General features: G+C 42.5%; 1 protein-coding gene across 1 annotated transcript in view; it reads right to left on the bottom strand.

The window, feature by feature from the left end:
• Nucleotides 1–17,532, bottom strand: part of fbxl16 (F-box and leucine-rich repeat protein 16) — a 35,162-nt gene extending 17,630 nt beyond the window's left edge. Inside the window, exons 1-2 of the mRNA XM_023397369.2 lie at nucleotides 17,177–17,532; nucleotides 1,272–1,986 (exon numbers count right to left, since the gene is read on the bottom strand). Of these exons, the coding sequence (XP_023253137.1) occupies nucleotides 1,272–1,979 (708 nt within the window). The 5' untranslated portion in view covers nucleotides 1,980–1,986; nucleotides 17,177–17,532. The remainder of the gene's footprint in view (nucleotides 1–1,271; nucleotides 1,987–17,176) is intronic.
• Nucleotides 17,533–17,787: the final 255 nt, after the last annotated feature.

Raw genomic sequence — 17,787 nt, 5'->3', positions numbered from 1 at the left:
CAACGTGATGATGTTTAATGTCCCCGACAACCTCTGTAGTCTCATTTAGCAACCAGCCTTTTTTAACAGATGTAAAAGCTTAAAGAAATCAGGACAGGGGTATTTACTGACGTATGTTATGTTGTAGAATAAAACATGAAAATGTCTAGAGCTTGCGTTAAACACAGACCTTATTTCAGTCATGTAACCAAAAAGCCATTCAAAAAAACAGATACTTCAGAACGAGGGAACAGGAAGTGTTAACATGCAACTAATGTGCAGGTGTCACAATAATTGTAATTACACTATTTTATAAATTTGACCCTTGGTTTTATTGTTGCCTTCAAAAGAAAATAATACAATGACCTGAGCTTATACTGAGCATCAGTTAAACCAGGTCTGCCTCAGAAACACTGACCTGTGGGTGCAGTGGGGTCAAAGTGATCATGTGACTCTGACCCACACAACAAACCTGTCCTAAACCTTAAACTTGAGCTCAGTTAATGACAGAGCAACAACCTGTTTCACCACCTCTGTGTAACATGCTCTGTTACCATAACAACCAACAGGCTAATATGTAAACATATTCACTTCTATACAACCTAAAAACTAACTGGTTTAACTGCAGCTCCTCTGTGCACCCTGAGAAATGTCTCCAGCTGAAATCATCCAATCAAATCCAGTTTTCAAATAATGACACTCACTATAAAAACACTGGGGACCCTCACGGTGCATCCAGTAAATTCAGTGTTTCCACAACTCATGTCACAGTCACCACTCTGCTGCTCTCACACTGACAATGTCTTCATTTTACAATTTAACAGTCACGACTCCTCAGTGTTAATGAAACTCAACCCTTCCTGTCCATGTTTCAAAATAAAGAGGAGGATACTTTGAGCACCTGGAACGCTTTTAATGTGAAACATCTATGCAGGAAGGGCTGAATTCCCCGGACAGTAGCGAACTGGAGCAGAGACTCTGACATGTCTCCGTTGTTGTTATTGTTGTTCTGGGATTAGACATTACACTGAATTTATCTAAACAACATGTAAACAGATCAATAAGATATGATGTAAAACAATGGGAATAATATTAATGGCTCTTTCCACAAATAACTATGAGATGTTGTTATTTGCTCACAGCTGCTGCTGACCACTTCCACTACTCTGATGCTGAGCCTGCAGGGAGAGCTTGAACAGCTCTGAATACAGCTAGGAATTCTCTAATCTCCGAGGCACTCTGAACTACTCACTAACCAATAACCCCAGTCCTCTGCAAACCTCCTGACTCACCTCCAGACCGGCGTCTGTGATGGTGGACCTCTTGAGGCTGACTGAGCGGACCCCCTTCTTGGACAGCGGGTAGTTGTCGATGAACTCACAAATGTCCAGGTCTGACACGCCCACTAAGCAGAAGGACTGGAAGCCACGCAGGGCGAAGGCCTGTAGACTGACAAACTCCTTCTCCCCGTTGGGCAGCAGGGTATATAGCTCCTTGGCATGCAAGATGGGGGTCACGCCCTCCCAGAACTTGGGCTGGTATAGCACCTTGCGCCACGTCTTGCACACCTGCGCCAGCACACACTTTTCACCTGTGGTGAAGTACCAGAGCAGTCGGTTGAGCAGCTTCTCATCCAGGACGAGCTGGCGCTCCAGCAGCAGGGGTTTGGGAAGAGTGAGGGGGGGTAGCTGGCGAAGGGATGGCTTCAAGCCCACCAGAGGCTTTCCGGGCTCCATGTCGGAGCCCAAGAGAGAGGCTGCCGAGTGGGGCATGCCGGAGCCGTCCAGGTGGTGGTGGTGGTGGTAGGGGAGGGAGGAGGGTGGAGGGGGCAGGATGGAGGGGACTGAGGAGGACTGGCACAGGCGGTTCTTGGCAGCGGGGGTCCCCTTTGTGATGCTGGCGCTGCCCAGACCGTTGGGCTGGCTGGGGGGCAACTTCACCATACCGTTACGAGTCACACAGGGAGACTTCAGCTCGCTGGGGGTGGACATGTTCAACATTGGGAACCTGGTGAGAGAGAAAAGAGCCACAGTGAAAACCAGGTGAACACTGGTCCCATTTCCTTAAGGCAAACAAACAAACAGACAAACAGATACACGTCACAAACTGCATCCCTGAAGTGGACCATCTATCACTCATCAACACAGAGAGCGGTCTTCACAGAACAAAAACAGAATAACCCCACCCCACCCCACCTACCCCTCCACCCACCCCAGGAGTGTTATCTATGATGTTGCCTTCATAATCAGGATTTAAGACATTTTAGCCTTTCTTGTACAAAGTCAACAAAGATTGTTTTTAAGAATAAAAAGAATTCTCTCTAAATCCAGAGTTTCTGTAAACTCAGTTAGCCGAAGTCTAACTGTTGGCACTTCCTTCTTCCAAAATAAAAGAACAAGCTTCTTAGTAGTGAGACGTCCGTCAGAAGAGAAGCTTAGAGTGATTAACACTAAGTCACAGGTTCAAAAATAATCTAAATATCAGCGGAATATCAAACATCAGATTTCAAAGTAAGCCGACATACTGAACACACAGTGGCTCAACAGTGGGAAACGATCTGCTCCTGTTCGCCTCTGCCTCCTCTTTCCCGCCTTCGTTTCCCCCCCCTCATCTCTGCAGTCCTGCTTCCTCCACTCATCCACCAGATGTCCTCAGACTCTCCTCCCTGTTCCCATTCACCCGTCTGCCCCGCCCCTGCGCACACCTGTTCTCCTCCTCAATCCCCAAGATTTATGTTTGTGACTGAGTCGAAAAGTTATGGAAATCCTCGTATGATTGTTTGAGCTCCAAATCCATGAATACAGATTTGTTCTCTTTCAGATCAGCCAGGAGTGACCATGAAGAACAAGCATATTGAATATATAGTTAACATTATTATCATAACAAAAACATATATACATAAAAGTGCTTTCACTCAATCCCCTCATTGTGTAAAGCACTAAAAAAAATATTTTCTCTACTTAACAAAGCATCCAAGTCAGGAAACTACATACATATGTGTGAATGTGAATATTTTTTATTTATTTATTTACATACTTTATTCTGACCTCTTGCTCAGTTCCTTATTTTCATTAAATTATTTTTTCAATGGCTTAATTTTCTCTAATTGTATATTCCCTTCATGTCATCTTATATCAACATTTAGATCCTGTTTGTTTTGGTTTGTGGTTAGAAAATGAGTTAACATCCTCCATGTGTTATAAATAAAGAAAAAGCTCATCTGCCCTTGCTCCTGCTTCACTTCCCTTGTGTTGCTCGTCTCATCCAGGTGTGTCTTCCTGTCTGTCATCTCATCCACCTCCTCCCTGTTAGCCTGGTTTCTGAAGCACTTCCCTGCATCAGCCTGTGTCTGGGTCCTCATTGCTTCAAACTACAGCTGAACTGGATTATGCTGCAGGACTGGTTTGACATGCTTCTATAGAGGCTTTGATTTGTTTGTTTGTTTGTGTGTTTGTTTGTTCGTTTGCTTGATTCCAGCTGTGAATCCTCGCCGACTAAAACTTTTCAAAACCACCTATCAAGGTAATGTTTTACTCTGAAACTAGGGTTAAGCCGACGTATGACATGATGAGACAATACAAATGGGTTTATATTGTGGTATTTCTCCCTCTAATATCTATTAGACCGTTATTGGACATGTTGCAGGTCAATGAGCAGCTCGTTGATCAGGATCAGTTCATCAGGTTTTTAGTTCACTGGTTCGGTCAAAGTGAGACAACAGCCATCTGATTGGTTGACAAAATAATCCTAACTCAAGGTCCACTTACTCACTTTATCCAGGAAGTTCAACACATCTCACTAAGTCTGCTCAGCTGTCAGAGGTCAGGGTTCCCATCTCCCCCACATACGACCACCGGTCACATGATGAGAGTTGCACCAGCATGACAACTGAACAAACTGTCCACCAATGTAGACTGAGAGAGTCACTTGAAAGCTCTGGAAAAAAGCTTGTAAGTGGCCCTTGAGTGATTATTGAGTCAAACTAATATTTTGAAGGTTAATGAATTTTCACTTGCACAGATTTTTTCCTGAAGACATTATATCATAAAACTGGGTCAATGTAAAATATCTTCCTGTTCTTTACTAGCTTGTCACCACTATTGATGTCAAGATTAGTTGTCTATAAACCAGTTACATTTCCAAAATGAATGTGTAATTTTAATGCTTCTAAGTATCACCGTGCATTTTGGAAATTAAATACAAAATAACCCAAAGTGCAGACATTTATATGTGTCTGATGGTGTTGATGACCCTGTAATTTATAGAAAAATGTTACAAATATGGTTAAATAGCCAAAACCTCATTTAATTAAGATGTGTACAAAGGTTTTGAAAATGATCAAGATAATTTATTTGTAAATCTAAACCTGTTTTGTCCCTGATCTCCACTGTTTCAGATGATCTGTTATGGCTCATTTCATCATGATAATAAACAGGAGATATTTGTTATCTGGCTGACCCCGCCTGCAGTCAGCTGAGTTGACATGTTACCATACTCAGCAGCTGTCTGAATAGGCTGCAGCTCTTTGTGGTGTGTGTTGAACAGAGCTGGACGTTGAGTGAAAACACATCACAGTGTAAATGAAAGCAGCGGCCTCATCCAGCCTGCTCTGTGTGATCTCACTGTATCAGCAGCAGGAGGACGGCTCACAGTTATGTAACCTGCTGACTATAGGGCTTCACACACCACAGCATCTCTTTGTCCCGCTCCACTGACACCACCAGCTGTGCCATTCACACCTGCTACGGCCAGTTACACGTGCAGCTACTTATGCGTATATATACTGTCTATGAGTTATCAGGAACACGCTTCAGTACGACCACATCTGGCAGCATTTTACGTTTCATCGTTGTCAAGTATTTGTTGTCGGTCCCTAAGCAGATGGAGACTGGCTCTGCCTCCGCTGTAGCATCACGGAGGTTCATCCATTACATAATACAGTGTTGTCAACCACAGCGGCTACAGCAAGCACTCAGAGCTATGTTGACTGACCTGTCAGAGAACACAAGGAGAGTATGTAACTCAGATGTCACAGGTTAGGCTAAAATAAGATTTTACTGTAACAACTATAGATATATAAAACCTGTATTTAAAACCTGTTCTGAGCATGTGATGATGCTGAAGCAACAATAACAGGACGCCAAAATAAAACCCTCATCACAAACCTGGACTGACTGAAAGCTACAACCTACTTTAATTTAACTTCATATGTAAACAATATAATAATGAGACATAGAAGTTAAGATCTGCATGCACAAAAAAAAAACAGGTGATCATGTGCAGTATGTCAAATTACACCTGCTAATCTGTAGTGGTCTGATTATAAACCGCACTGTTCACATCCAGAGAGAGAAGTGACTGCAGTTTCACTTTCATGGTTAATGCCTCTATTATACTCTATACTGAAATTCCATTGTGCTAAATCCTACCCTGACACCCCAACCCCCACCCCACACCCTCATGCAGTCTGCTAACCCAAGCTGTTTAGTTTTAGAGAATACAACATATTTTTCTACTGATCCAGTTTCCAGTTTCAGATCATGAATGCAAACAACATAATGTGGTTACAACACATCCACTGTCCTCTGTCTTCAGACTTGATTCAAAGACATGCACAACACTGTACAACTTATGTCATGGCTTGTCTTTGTTAGTGCACATATAATACTGTCCTTTACTCTGTGTCATAATGTATCATACATATCTGCCCATTTTTTAAATTTGTCACATTCACACACACGTATCATACTGTATATTCACTGATGGGAACTCCCTTGTTAAAGCTGTATTTCAGTGATGAAACGCTCGCAGTCCGTCCCCTCTGTACAGCAGAGTCTCCCCTGCTGAATCACATCAGTTGACAGCTCTCACTGGACGACAGTGTTGAAGAGAGGAGTACTATCAACTGTGTTTACTGCAGAGAGCCCGGGGCTAAAGATGACCACAGCGACACGCTCCCTCCGACACAGTCCTACTACAAATAGGGAGGTTTCACTGCAGAAGACCAACACATGTAAAATAGAGCAGCATGAGTCACTCAGTCCACCTGAGCTCCAGATCTACAGAACTGCTGGGGGAGATCAGTTCATAATCTACAGGACCAACAACCAACACTATCTGAGTCTCCAAAGTGCATGTCACTTAACAGCCATTATCTTAGTGGACATAGATGTTTGGGTTTTTCACTTTTGATTAAAGCAGCTTACAAAATGTTTTTATGCAAACATGTTTTGGTTTAACATCTTTCTCAAGTTTCACTTCAAGATCTGGATCCAGAGATTGAACCACCAACAAACACCAAAGGTTTTGTAAACAAGATTTTAAACACGAATACAGCAGCAAATAACTATTGTCTATGTAAAGATATAGTGGAGTAATGGCGCCCTGAGCAGAGAAGAAGCCACACCCCCTCTGTGTGTGTTGTAATCTGAGTTTCTCCAGTCTTTGTTTTGGTAACCGCTCTGGCAGCGTGTGCATGTTAGTGCATGTGAGCTCCTCCTGTTAAACCGCTGGTCCTCCCCACATTTATAAACACTAGGCTGGTGGACCGTCAAAACATCCATAAAGTCTTTACCAGCTCCATCAGTGTCATTCCTGCAGCCGGTCCCAGTGGATCAGTCCAAGGCTGAATTTCTTTCCTAGTCTGACCATGGAGCCAATACTGGTCTGGGTTTACTGAGAGGAGAACCCTAGGAGCAGCTAAAGGGTCCAGCTGGACCCAGAACTGGTTTTTCTTCTCCTCCATGTGTCAGTAACTTGATGGGTCATAATGTTACATGTCTATTTTATTAGTGACGGCTACAGTAGACATAATAACTTTATAATAATAGCTAACTTACTGTTACCAATATTATAAATGTGTTCAAAATATGTTGTTATTGCTAGCTGGCTAATAATAATATAATAATATTACAGGTATTAATCATAGATTCAGATGACACAGTGACCCCAGCAGCAGGTAACACTGCAAGAGCCACCTCATCCTTTCATTTCACACAGAGCTTTAATGCTGTTATTACCAAGCAAATTACCACAAAGTGACTACCACACAGTTAACCTGGGACCTTCAGGGCCCCCGGTTGTTTTGGGGCCACTGCCAGGCCACTTTGCCTGGTTCATAATGTACAGAACAGATCTACTGGGTGGATCGTGAGTGAGGTCAAGTCTGACCTGCTGACACTGAACTGACACCAGAGTCCTGACCATTACAGAAGAAACACTAGATGAAGCCGGAGCTCAGGCTACATCCACACTACTACGTTTTGTTTTAAAATGAAAACGAGTTCCGTCCAGACAAGCATTTTAGCTCCGCATCAGAAACGATCACCATTTGTACTGAGACACCTGAAAACACACACATGATCATTTACGTACACTGAGCATGCACGAGCCGGTGTAAACAGGAGGTAGATTGTCTTCTCTGCAGGTGATTAGTCGCACAAAATACAATGAACAAGGAACAGCAAAGACAGCTGTAGCATTTAAATACAGAATTTAACTGAACAACAGCTGCTAGCAAAGACAACAAAGTCAGTAACACTGTAATTCATTATCATGTTGAAGTCACCAGTCGAGGCTGATAAGACCCAGTCAGAGAGAGACCATGGGTGTCTATGTCATTGTTTCCAAAGTTTCTGTCCATCCAGACTACATATATGTGAGGTAATGAATGCTATGAGCTAAACCTTAGCTCCGCCCCCCTGAGTCAAACCACAGTCAGTATCTGTCATCACATAGAGGAACAAACAGGACACACTGCTAACACAGTAAAGAGCTGCTGCTCCATCACCTGCACATGCTCAGAAAGAATTACCCATCACCACTGCAGAGTTAATATGAAACAATGCTTTTTAAGGCCAGAGTGCTGATAACTCACCAACACTGTGCAGACACACACACACACACACACACACACACACACACACACACACTGCAGCTAGACAGAAATCAGGGAGAGAGATTTCAGTTTCATAGTGAACAAACCAACACAGACTCTGTTCTCTGTTACTTTCTGTTGATATTGATCAGATGATTTGAAGCTCAGTGTAATCGTTTCTTCATCTGATGATGATCAGCTTTTTGGAGTCACTGTAAATTGTCAGACAAAACTGTCTTAACCATTTATTACAACTGTATCTGCAGACTGTGTGATCACTGGTCCACTTTATAAGTGTGCTGCTCTGCCATGCTCTTACTGTGTCACCTTACACCAGCACCCTGTTAAACTCCCACTACAGGAATCTTCTCAAACAGCAGAATCATGACAGATGCTGCTGTTGTTGTTAATACGACCATAGAGCATGACCAACATTGGATTTTTGGGATATCGATATTAGCGAGTAAAAAAAATGTCGATATCGATATATCGGCCGATATATATGTATAAACACTTGTTAAAAAAGATATGTAATGAAAGCAGGATATTTTACAGTTCAACAATTAACGTTATTGTCCAAAATGACGTCAGTACACTGAAACGGTAAACTTCACTGGGAATTAAATAAAACAACCATAAAAGTAAATAACTACAAACAAAAAAAATTTAAAACATAAGAACAAATATGTATATATGTATTTAACTTGAATGAAAACAAAGGATCCAATATACATAAAATGCTGCCTATACAACTTTACTTGACCTGAGCATTTCCACTGTATTATTGCTTCTTAATAAAAGTATTCATATCAGCGCATATCAAAGAATATATGTGCCGATACTGATATATCAGTTATAGGTCAATATCAGCCAACCGATAAATGTCGGGCTGTAATATAAGGAATCAATTCACCTGTTTACCTGAACGTTACTGAGTAAAATGTTTGACCAACGGGTACAAACAGTGATGGTGAGAGTCCTGCTCTAATATGAGACCAGTACAGACACATAACTCCACAGAGACCATCAGAAACATCCCAGCAGAACCCCTTCAAGTTCCTGAGAGTCAACCCGCAATCCACTGAACACCTTCAGAGCTCTGCTGGTTCACTCAGTGTCTCTGCCACTGAAGAGGATACAAGCCAAACCAAAACTACCACCAATTACACTGTGAGACTATTTCAGGAAAAATATACTGTTAGAATTTAAATGTGGTGAATTCATCAAAATAACGTCGGCTGGAACATTTGTTCCAGTGTTTTAGAGCATGTGAGCAAGACAATGTCTGTGGGTCTGATGTCTACGTCGGGTTTTAAACACAGAAATCCTGAATAAAAACCTGGTCAAGAGCTCAGGACCTCAGTCTGGGCTGAAGGTTCACCCTCCATCAGGACAATGACCCTAACACAGGAATGGCTTATTCCCACCATCTACTATGAGACTATAACTTCTTAGTCTCACACTATAAGATTCTGTAAAGACTTTTTACAAGACTAAATTCTTTTGAGAGTATTTCCAATCATGCACCTACTTTCAAATGTCAAGATGAAATAAAAACTGACGTAATACAGCTCAGACTATCAAGATGATGGGAATGCGCCACAACTCAACAACGCTCATCATTTTATTCTGACATTGGAAATTAGTGTGTGACAGCGAGATCACTTGAAAAGTCGTTTGGTGTGAGGCCGGCCTTAGGGACAACTCTGTGAATATCCTTAAGTGGCTTAGTCAGAGTCCTGACTTGAACCTAATCCAACATCTGGAGGGACCTGAAAACGTCTGTCCACTGATGTCTCCATCCACACTGACAGAGCCTGAGAGGATCTGCAGAGAAGATGAAAGGTTGTGACCTGACCATCTGGAGCAGTTTAAAGTTCAACGTCTGGACCCAAGGAAGCTGGGAATCTGCTCTGTCTGCAGGCTTCATCTCACCTATGCTCACCTATAATGAAGCCCCCTCACTTAAGATGAGGTAGGAAAGTCTGGTTTCTTCCTTTCCCTGATATTAAGCATGAATACATGGAGTCCTTCTCACCTCGGCCATGTTAACCAGGCTAACTGATTCATTAGCTGAGTCCCAATTCAGGGGTCTCATCCTACAGAGGTTGCGTTTGAAGACTGATTGCATCACTGCGGCAAGACTGTCCCATTTCAAAGGCTCCTTCAAATGCATCCTTCTTTCCTGGACCATGAAAGATCCACTTTCGCCCAACCTATCCCAAGATACACACTGCACACTGGTAAGGAAAATAATATGGCAGCAACACTGACAGAGAGCCTGAGGATTACAATGTTGAATGTAAGTATTGGGTTTCAGCTCAGTTCAACCGTTAAAACCATGGGCCTCAAAACCTCAAGTTTTTGTGAAAAAAAGTTCTGTGTTCTCAAGGATGCTAGGCAACAGTAAGGGCGGGAACAGCTGATGACACAAAGCAAAACGGGTGTTTCAATCATTATGATCTGAGCGAGGAATTGGTTTTTACCAACGAAACTTAACATTTATCAGGTGTATCTTTTGACCTCTGGCACCAGAATCAATCATCAGTTCAGTACTGAGGCCTTCAACCAAGACTCACTGAAAACACGACACTGAAGCTTCATGAATCCTGGACCAGTACCTTGTGTCAGCTTGTTGATAGAAAGACTAAGAGATGAAAGCAGATCTCTGCTGCCACTCATTCCTTATTTGTTTAGCTAGCAGATACCGTCCACCAGTGTAGTAGTACTCCAGTCCAGGACTCCGTCGCAAGTCCAGCGCAAATTTGTGCGACAGCTCTTTGTGTCAGAGCAGAGCACTGGAGCCCATTTTGGAACTTGACTCAGACTCAACCTTGATGACTTGGACAGGTACTCAGACTCAGGTAATGGGGACTGGACTTGGACTCTCTTTTGGTGACTTGGACTTGGTGAATTATACAGTGACAGTCAGGGGGGGTCAACTTTTTCTCCAGGGTGAAAGAGAACCCAGTACAGCGCAGACCCGTGCTTCAGTGAACTGAGATGTTACAGTCCTTACAGTATCTTGCTTGTTAATCTAAAGCTTTCAAATAACTGTAGTGGAGTAGAAAGTGCAATATTTCCTCTCACATGGCATATGGCTGACCAATGGTGGAAATATGATCACTCAGTCAGTCAGTGACATTTGCCATTATGCCATTTGCCAACCTGCTGTTGTGGTTCAGCCAAAAAGGTAAAAGACAAACCAAAACACCAGAGCCACACAAAATACTATTAAAGTGACATAATAACCGAGCTAATAAACTAAAGCAGGAGCTCAGATAGACATGAATATGGTAAATATATTGTAATATTTACAATTACAGGCAGGTAGAATATATAAATGTTTCAACCCCCCTTAACTGTTGTTTGTTACTTCTTTTTTGGGGGGGTCTAAGTCTTAATCAGGGGGGTCAGACTCCGACCCCCCCCCCCCATAATTCAAACCCTGCTCAGAATCAATCTTGTTCACTTGAGGACACTGGGGACTCGAGACTTGGCACAGACTTGGGGTTTAGTGACTCGACTAAAACACTGCCATTAGTTTTTGTGACACCACAGTCCACACATGCACAATTCCAGCTCTGAGGAAAAACATATGATCACTTCCTGTTTCTCACACATGAACATTATTAAATATAAAACAGTCACCAGACAAATGGCAGTTCAGCCACATCATGTTCAGTATTTTCCTCAGCAGAGTCTCAGTGTTTACACCGCTAGATACATATTGTAGTTTCATGCAGTGGGGGTGGGGGGGGGGGGTTTTCAACTTTAAAGATACTTTAACTGTAATTCACTGTACCAGTCATGATGAGTACTAGTTAACCTACAGTTCTTCTTAACTGAACAACATCAACCAACAAACAGATTTTTCGATAGATACTGTATATGATGATAATGCGTATCTAAACATCATATAGGTTTATATGTGGTAAATAAATATATGTTAATATTAACAGTAAAAGTAAACAATCAAAGAAACTGTGAGTTATAAAAGATACGTGGTTAATTTTACATTCAAATGTAGTTATAATATCTTTCATCTAAATTAGAACAAAATTCCTGGTTTTATTGAAAATGAATTCCTGTAAACGACTCAGCGATACAGGATCTACAAATATTATTATTTAACATTTTCAAATGGATTTCTCTTGTTTATTTTTTTTATGTTTTCAAGATGATAAAACCTTTTAGAAATGATTTGGATGTACCCCATTAGAAACTCACTTCATATTTTCTTGTTTTTATTTGGATATTATTGTTGTTTTTACTATAGTATTTTTGCTTGTATTAGTTTGCTATCACCTTTAGGTAGTCTAGTATTATCTTCTATTGTCAATTCTTCTGTTCTTTAATATTGTTCAATAATAACATTAATTAGGCGGAAGCTTCAAATAAGCCCATTTGGGTTTTCTGCCTCTCCCTGCACTGTATATTATTTATACTTGATATTCTCTGTGTATTTTGTTTAATTGTGCAAATAAAGAAATGAAAATATAATTAGATTTTAAAAAACAACTAATCCTCTAAATATGGGGTATAAAATTCTATAATCTTAAACATTTATCTTAAAGGTGCTTTTAAGCCTCCTCCTCTCTAAACTCAGCACTTCTTTATTATGGTGGTAAGAAATCATTATACTCCTAACAGATTGTATCACTAACAATAAGTGACAGTAAATAGGATATGCTATCTTCACACACCTTCACCTTTTGCCTCTAACACACTGAAGGTTTATTCAGCTGTGTTCTAACACACAGGATCCTGCTGCACTGTTTCACAGCTGGTCTCTATGGTTTTTATCATCCACATTTATAAAGCAGTTTAGATCTGTTTTAACAGCACAGACATAAAGTTGCAGCTTGTTTCATGAAGTCCTGAATGACCACATACGCTGTTTGTCCCTAAATCATGATACGACCTGTAAGAGTGTCTCATGAAATAATGCCCGTCATGGAACAATGCCGGTTTGGTGAGGTTTAGGAAAAGATTATAGTTCGGGTTAAAATAAATTCTTTGTTAAGGTTTGAGACCTTCGTCGTCATGGTTATAACTATGTGGTTAAGGTTGTGGAACGGTCGAGAATAAAACCAACACTGGTCTCCTGTGTGAAAGTCCTGCGTTTTGTTGACCCAGCGTCTTCCTAACTTGAACTTTATCTCTCTTTATACTACATCACCTGACTTCCTCCTTTGCTTCCATCATGAAGATTATGACCACTAGAGGTCGCCTGAAAAAACACCTGGCAATGTGTGGTAATAAGCTGCTGCACAGATGAACTATGGACCGTCTGCTTTATCCATGTGCAATAAGGGATCTTTGAAGACCCTCTGATGAAATCAAGTATTTAACCTTGTTAACATCCATATGATGTTTTTATATAATACAGACACATGATGAGAGAAATAATCATCAACACCATGACTGAGTGTTTCCACCTTGAACTGCAGTGAACCAATGACAGTCTCATAAACACAGATTCAGACAGCCAGGGTTTCATACGTCACAAACCTAAGGAACCAATCCTGTCAACTTGTGGGGACAGGGGGTGGGGCTAAATCAACCTGAAACCTTGTCAGTACAGAGAGAGAGAGTTAGCGTTAGCACAACAACTAACACTGTGTCAGCCACTGCCAGTTACAAGCTAACAAACAACATAAACAGATAAAAGATGCTAACTACGCTAAGTGTTCTGATCCGTCTGCTAGTCTCTGGTTCTGGTCTCAGACTCCTCCTCTGAGTCTGGGTCTGACTGAGGCTCAAACATGTGGCTGAGTCTCTCTGATGTTTCCTCCTCTAACCATCTTGATACTCTCTGCTCTTTCACCTGTCCAACTGGAGCAAGCAGGTGGTGGGCGGGGCTCAAGGCCTGATCCACATTTCTCAATCAGGAAGTAAGAGGAAATGAGCTTCAGACCCGATTTAATGTGTGAAAACCAAGTTAAAAATTTGAATCATAGCAGAGGATTTTTAGAGAGTTTAAAACATGCCTGGAGGATCTTTAAATAAGCTCCAAAGACTTTTCATATTGGCTCTTTCAAAAGTGTTAATGGGCCACATTTCAGTCACTGCTGTTGTCTGACAACCGAAACAGAAAAACATGTCAGTTAGAACAGCTTTATTGTGAATTCAGCTAAATGCAGATATGACACAATGACATTGTGAATATGCTAATTAACATATTACATCACCTACCAACAATTAGCGACTTTTGCAGCAACTTTAGCTAATTTCCACTGAAAATAGTTGTTAACAGTCGCTCCACGACAGTTTTCAACTACATCCTCGATTTCATACATTGACCACACACGGTCCGGTCACATACTGGGTTCTGAACTGGTCCTATTCTCCGGAACCTTTAAAGCAAAGCTCACTCTGTAAGTCAAAAGCACCGTTTCCAGCTCTCTCTAAGCTCCACCAGCTCATTCTCATCTTCATCCAATCACAACCTGACACACTGGCCTTCAGCCAATCACTTGTAAGCTGTCAAACCTTAAAAGTGTCTCTCTCTCTGCTGTCATTCTGCACCCACCTCCACCCCTTCACCACCTCATCTCGGTTGCCCGACCATCTCCAATCAAACCATCCAATCAGAAGCTTCCTTTTCATGAAGACATTCCCATGCCTCCATTGCTCATTACCACTACCGCTGGTGTCTGGGCTCCGAGTGAAGTCTCATCTAATTGGAAGGACCTTAAACGTATGGACTGCTTTCCATGGTGATCCACATCCTGCCAGGGTCTAAGTGCCAAATTCTATTCACTCTGTTCACAATAAGTTCCATTTTACTTCAAAGTTCTCGTATTATTTTGTTCCTTTATTAGTCTCTCCTGGTTGAAATGATTTTGTGATCAACAGAATACAACAATTTTAAATCAAATGACATCAACCGTTAATCCTCAACTGCAGAGTTCGTCCATGTGTCGGATTCAAGACTCATAAATCTCCAGGTGTCTGACAGCAAACAGTGCTGAGGTGGGTTTAAAACCAAACCTGAGTAAAATATGAATCATGGACGCCTGCGATGCTTCTGGTCATCTGGAGCTAGGTCCAAAAACACGAGACGCGAACTGATTGTTCACATTTAAAAACAAGACGATCCAGCATCCTCCCCCTGAAACCTCATACTCTAAATCTGTTTGAGAGCACACAAGCTCCAGCTCAATCATGTGGGCCATGAGGAAAATGAACTTGATCCCCAACTGACATCTCCAAACATTTTCATCACTATTGCATAAATATGTTTCTTGTAAAAATTATTTTCTCGTATGTGTTATATCACAATAAGCTAGAGAAGATTAGATTTTCTCTGAAGGGTTCACAGAGTTACTTTGGGTAAATATGGACACCTTTACTGGACTATGTAAAGACTGCTTGGTACACATGCGTTTTTCACTGCACATATATTTATTACTTTATTTTTTGTCTGTCTGTTTATATTTATTAATTTATTTTAGGGCCCCATGCACTAAGTGTAGGATTCCTGTTCTTATTGTCTTATCTCACCATAACTTGATGTTCACGTGTGGCCTCGTAGCTCAAGCACATCACCTGCCTTTAACTGGGACCCAGTATTTGGTGGTGAACCGGGGCTCAGGTCCAGACTTACCTGCTGTCAAATTCTCCTTATGCCTAATGGTGTTGAAACTCCATGCACATCATCTTTACATAACTCTGTCTTCTGACCATGCCATCTGTGCAATATGTGACAGGGATGTTATATATTGTAACTTACTACATTTTTGTTTGTTGTTGAACTCTGGACTTCCCCACTACATATTAAGTATTTGATGGTCTCTTTATGCCATCGTCTTCTCCTGTTTATCTCTGCTAGGGAGGGAGGGAGGGAGGGAGTTCAAGCTTGGGTACAATTGGTTTTGCTATGTTGGGAAAATTTCTACATCACAAGACGAGAACTGTTTACATTAATACAACATAAACTTAACGTAGGGTATGGTTTGTTAGAGTCCCTCCGTCACCTTCTCCCTGTCAAGATATCTGATAACTGGACGGTACCTGGTCCAGCTTACACCTGCTCTGTGCACAGTAGCAACATGCAGCACTGCCTTCTCCACACAGAGGTACAGTCCATCCTCTGCTGTAGTGCTCAGCAACATCACCTCTCTGATGCTCTGGGATCCTTTTTCACACTTTCCTCATTTAGTCCCACTGAAATCACCACAGCTCTTCACACACACTGAGGCGATGGCTTCCGTGGTATCGGAGATGTTTTGTTTTAAAGGAGGTGAACTACTTTCTCAATATCAGCATTAAACGTTTCCTCTGGATCTCTGGAGTCACTGCAGGGAACCGTCTTTGGCTCTTAGTTGATGCAACAGTGTCTTTGGTTTTTAGGTGTGTTGACAGTTGGTTAGCTATGCTAAGCTAAATGCATGTGTCAGCCTCATGGAGAAAAGTTTGCTTTGCAAAGTCTGTTAGTTTGTTCACATGGTTATTATTTATTTCCAAACACTAACAGTGCCAGTAACACTTGGTCACACCTTCCATCTCCTCCTTACACAGCCTATAGATATCGGTTGCCATGTTGGATCTACCTCCCTCATGTAGAAGCTTTGTCAAGTGTGTTGATGTCATAGTGATGTCGTCAGGGTTATCTCAGTTTCCAGACTAGTTGCATTATGGGAAGTGTAGCTACCCCCCACCCCAAAAAAAAAAAAAAAACCCATGCTTTGCAACCAAACATTGATCATATCCACAGCTTTTCTGTTCTGCAGGGAATCTAAAAGTTTCAAACACACTGATGATTTTCCAGCCTCAGCGCCGCTTAATAAAAATGGGTCTGAGTCCCTACAGTCATTAACGTTAGAGGCTACAGAGACTGAGAACAGCTGACAGAGCATCAGGGTGGAACCAGGACAGAACACAATCTCTGAGAAGAACCGTGTGGAGGAGAGAACCACTTTTCTTCTTCTGCTGCTGCTGCTGCTGCTGCACAGATGAGAAGGGAAGAGGTTGCGTCACTGACAGACGCTGGCGTCATTGTGTTTGTTAATAATACGCAGCTCGATGCGGCTGATCAGCGCCGTCTCCCACAGGCCGCACCGCGCACACAAAGAGCCGGAACACCCAGCGCCGTGCACCCACATCATCTCCCCGCTCCCTCCGCAGTCTCCTCCGCCTCGTCTGAGCGGAGGAGCCGCAGTGTGGATGCTGCTGCCATATCCCAACACCCCGTCATCCATCACAAGCACAGACACACACACACACACACAAACACACACACGTACACACGCACACACACACTGCACCCATGGACACAGCCTCCGCGCCCGGCCTGTTTTTCGCAGCATCTCTTACCTCTCAGATGAAAATTCACTCGGACATTAATCCATGATCAGCGCGCTGCTGCCGCTGCTGCCTCTCGATCACGTTTCTCCCAATGTTGCGGCGCAGAGAGGGCGAAATAAATAATTATTAGGAGGCTGCCCTGCCCGTTATGTCCTATCGGGAGGCGAGAGATGCGCCTGCCGAGCCCATACATACACGAAGAGCGGCCGAGTCCAGAACCAGAATCAGTCCAGCTCAGGGTGGAGAACCGGTACACGACCTGCTCCGGAAAAAGCCCCTGCAAAGCCGAGCTGAACAGCCTCTCTGTTGTGTTTTCTGCCGCCTCGTCCTCTTCCACAACAGAGTGGCCCTCTCTGTCTCGTAATTTCTCCTCCAAACACACACACACACACACTCACACACACGCAGCGCGGAGCAGCTCCTCTCATTTAAAGAGATAGGATGAGGCAGCTGGAGCAGCTGAGCTCAGAGCTCTGTCTGCTTCTTATGTAACCTGAGCAGCTCTGCTCTGCTCTGCAGCCCGGCACAGGTAACTGCTTCACCTGTGCGACTGCAGCTAGCCCAACGGGAATATGTCTGTCACTGGATGCTGCACAGGGGATGGGTATGGAGGAGGAAGA

Source organism: Seriola lalandi, unplaced genomic scaffold, assembly GCF_002814215.2.
Source record: "Seriola lalandi dorsalis isolate HSWRI2012SDOR001 ecotype SW California unplaced genomic scaffold, Sedor1 jcf7180002055008, whole genome shotgun sequence".
In the NCBI taxonomy this organism is placed as follows: Eukaryota; Metazoa; Chordata; class Actinopteri; order Carangiformes; family Carangidae; genus Seriola; species Seriola lalandi.
Note: the sequence above shows the minus strand (reverse complement) of the source record. Positions and strands in the feature narration are given on the sequence as shown.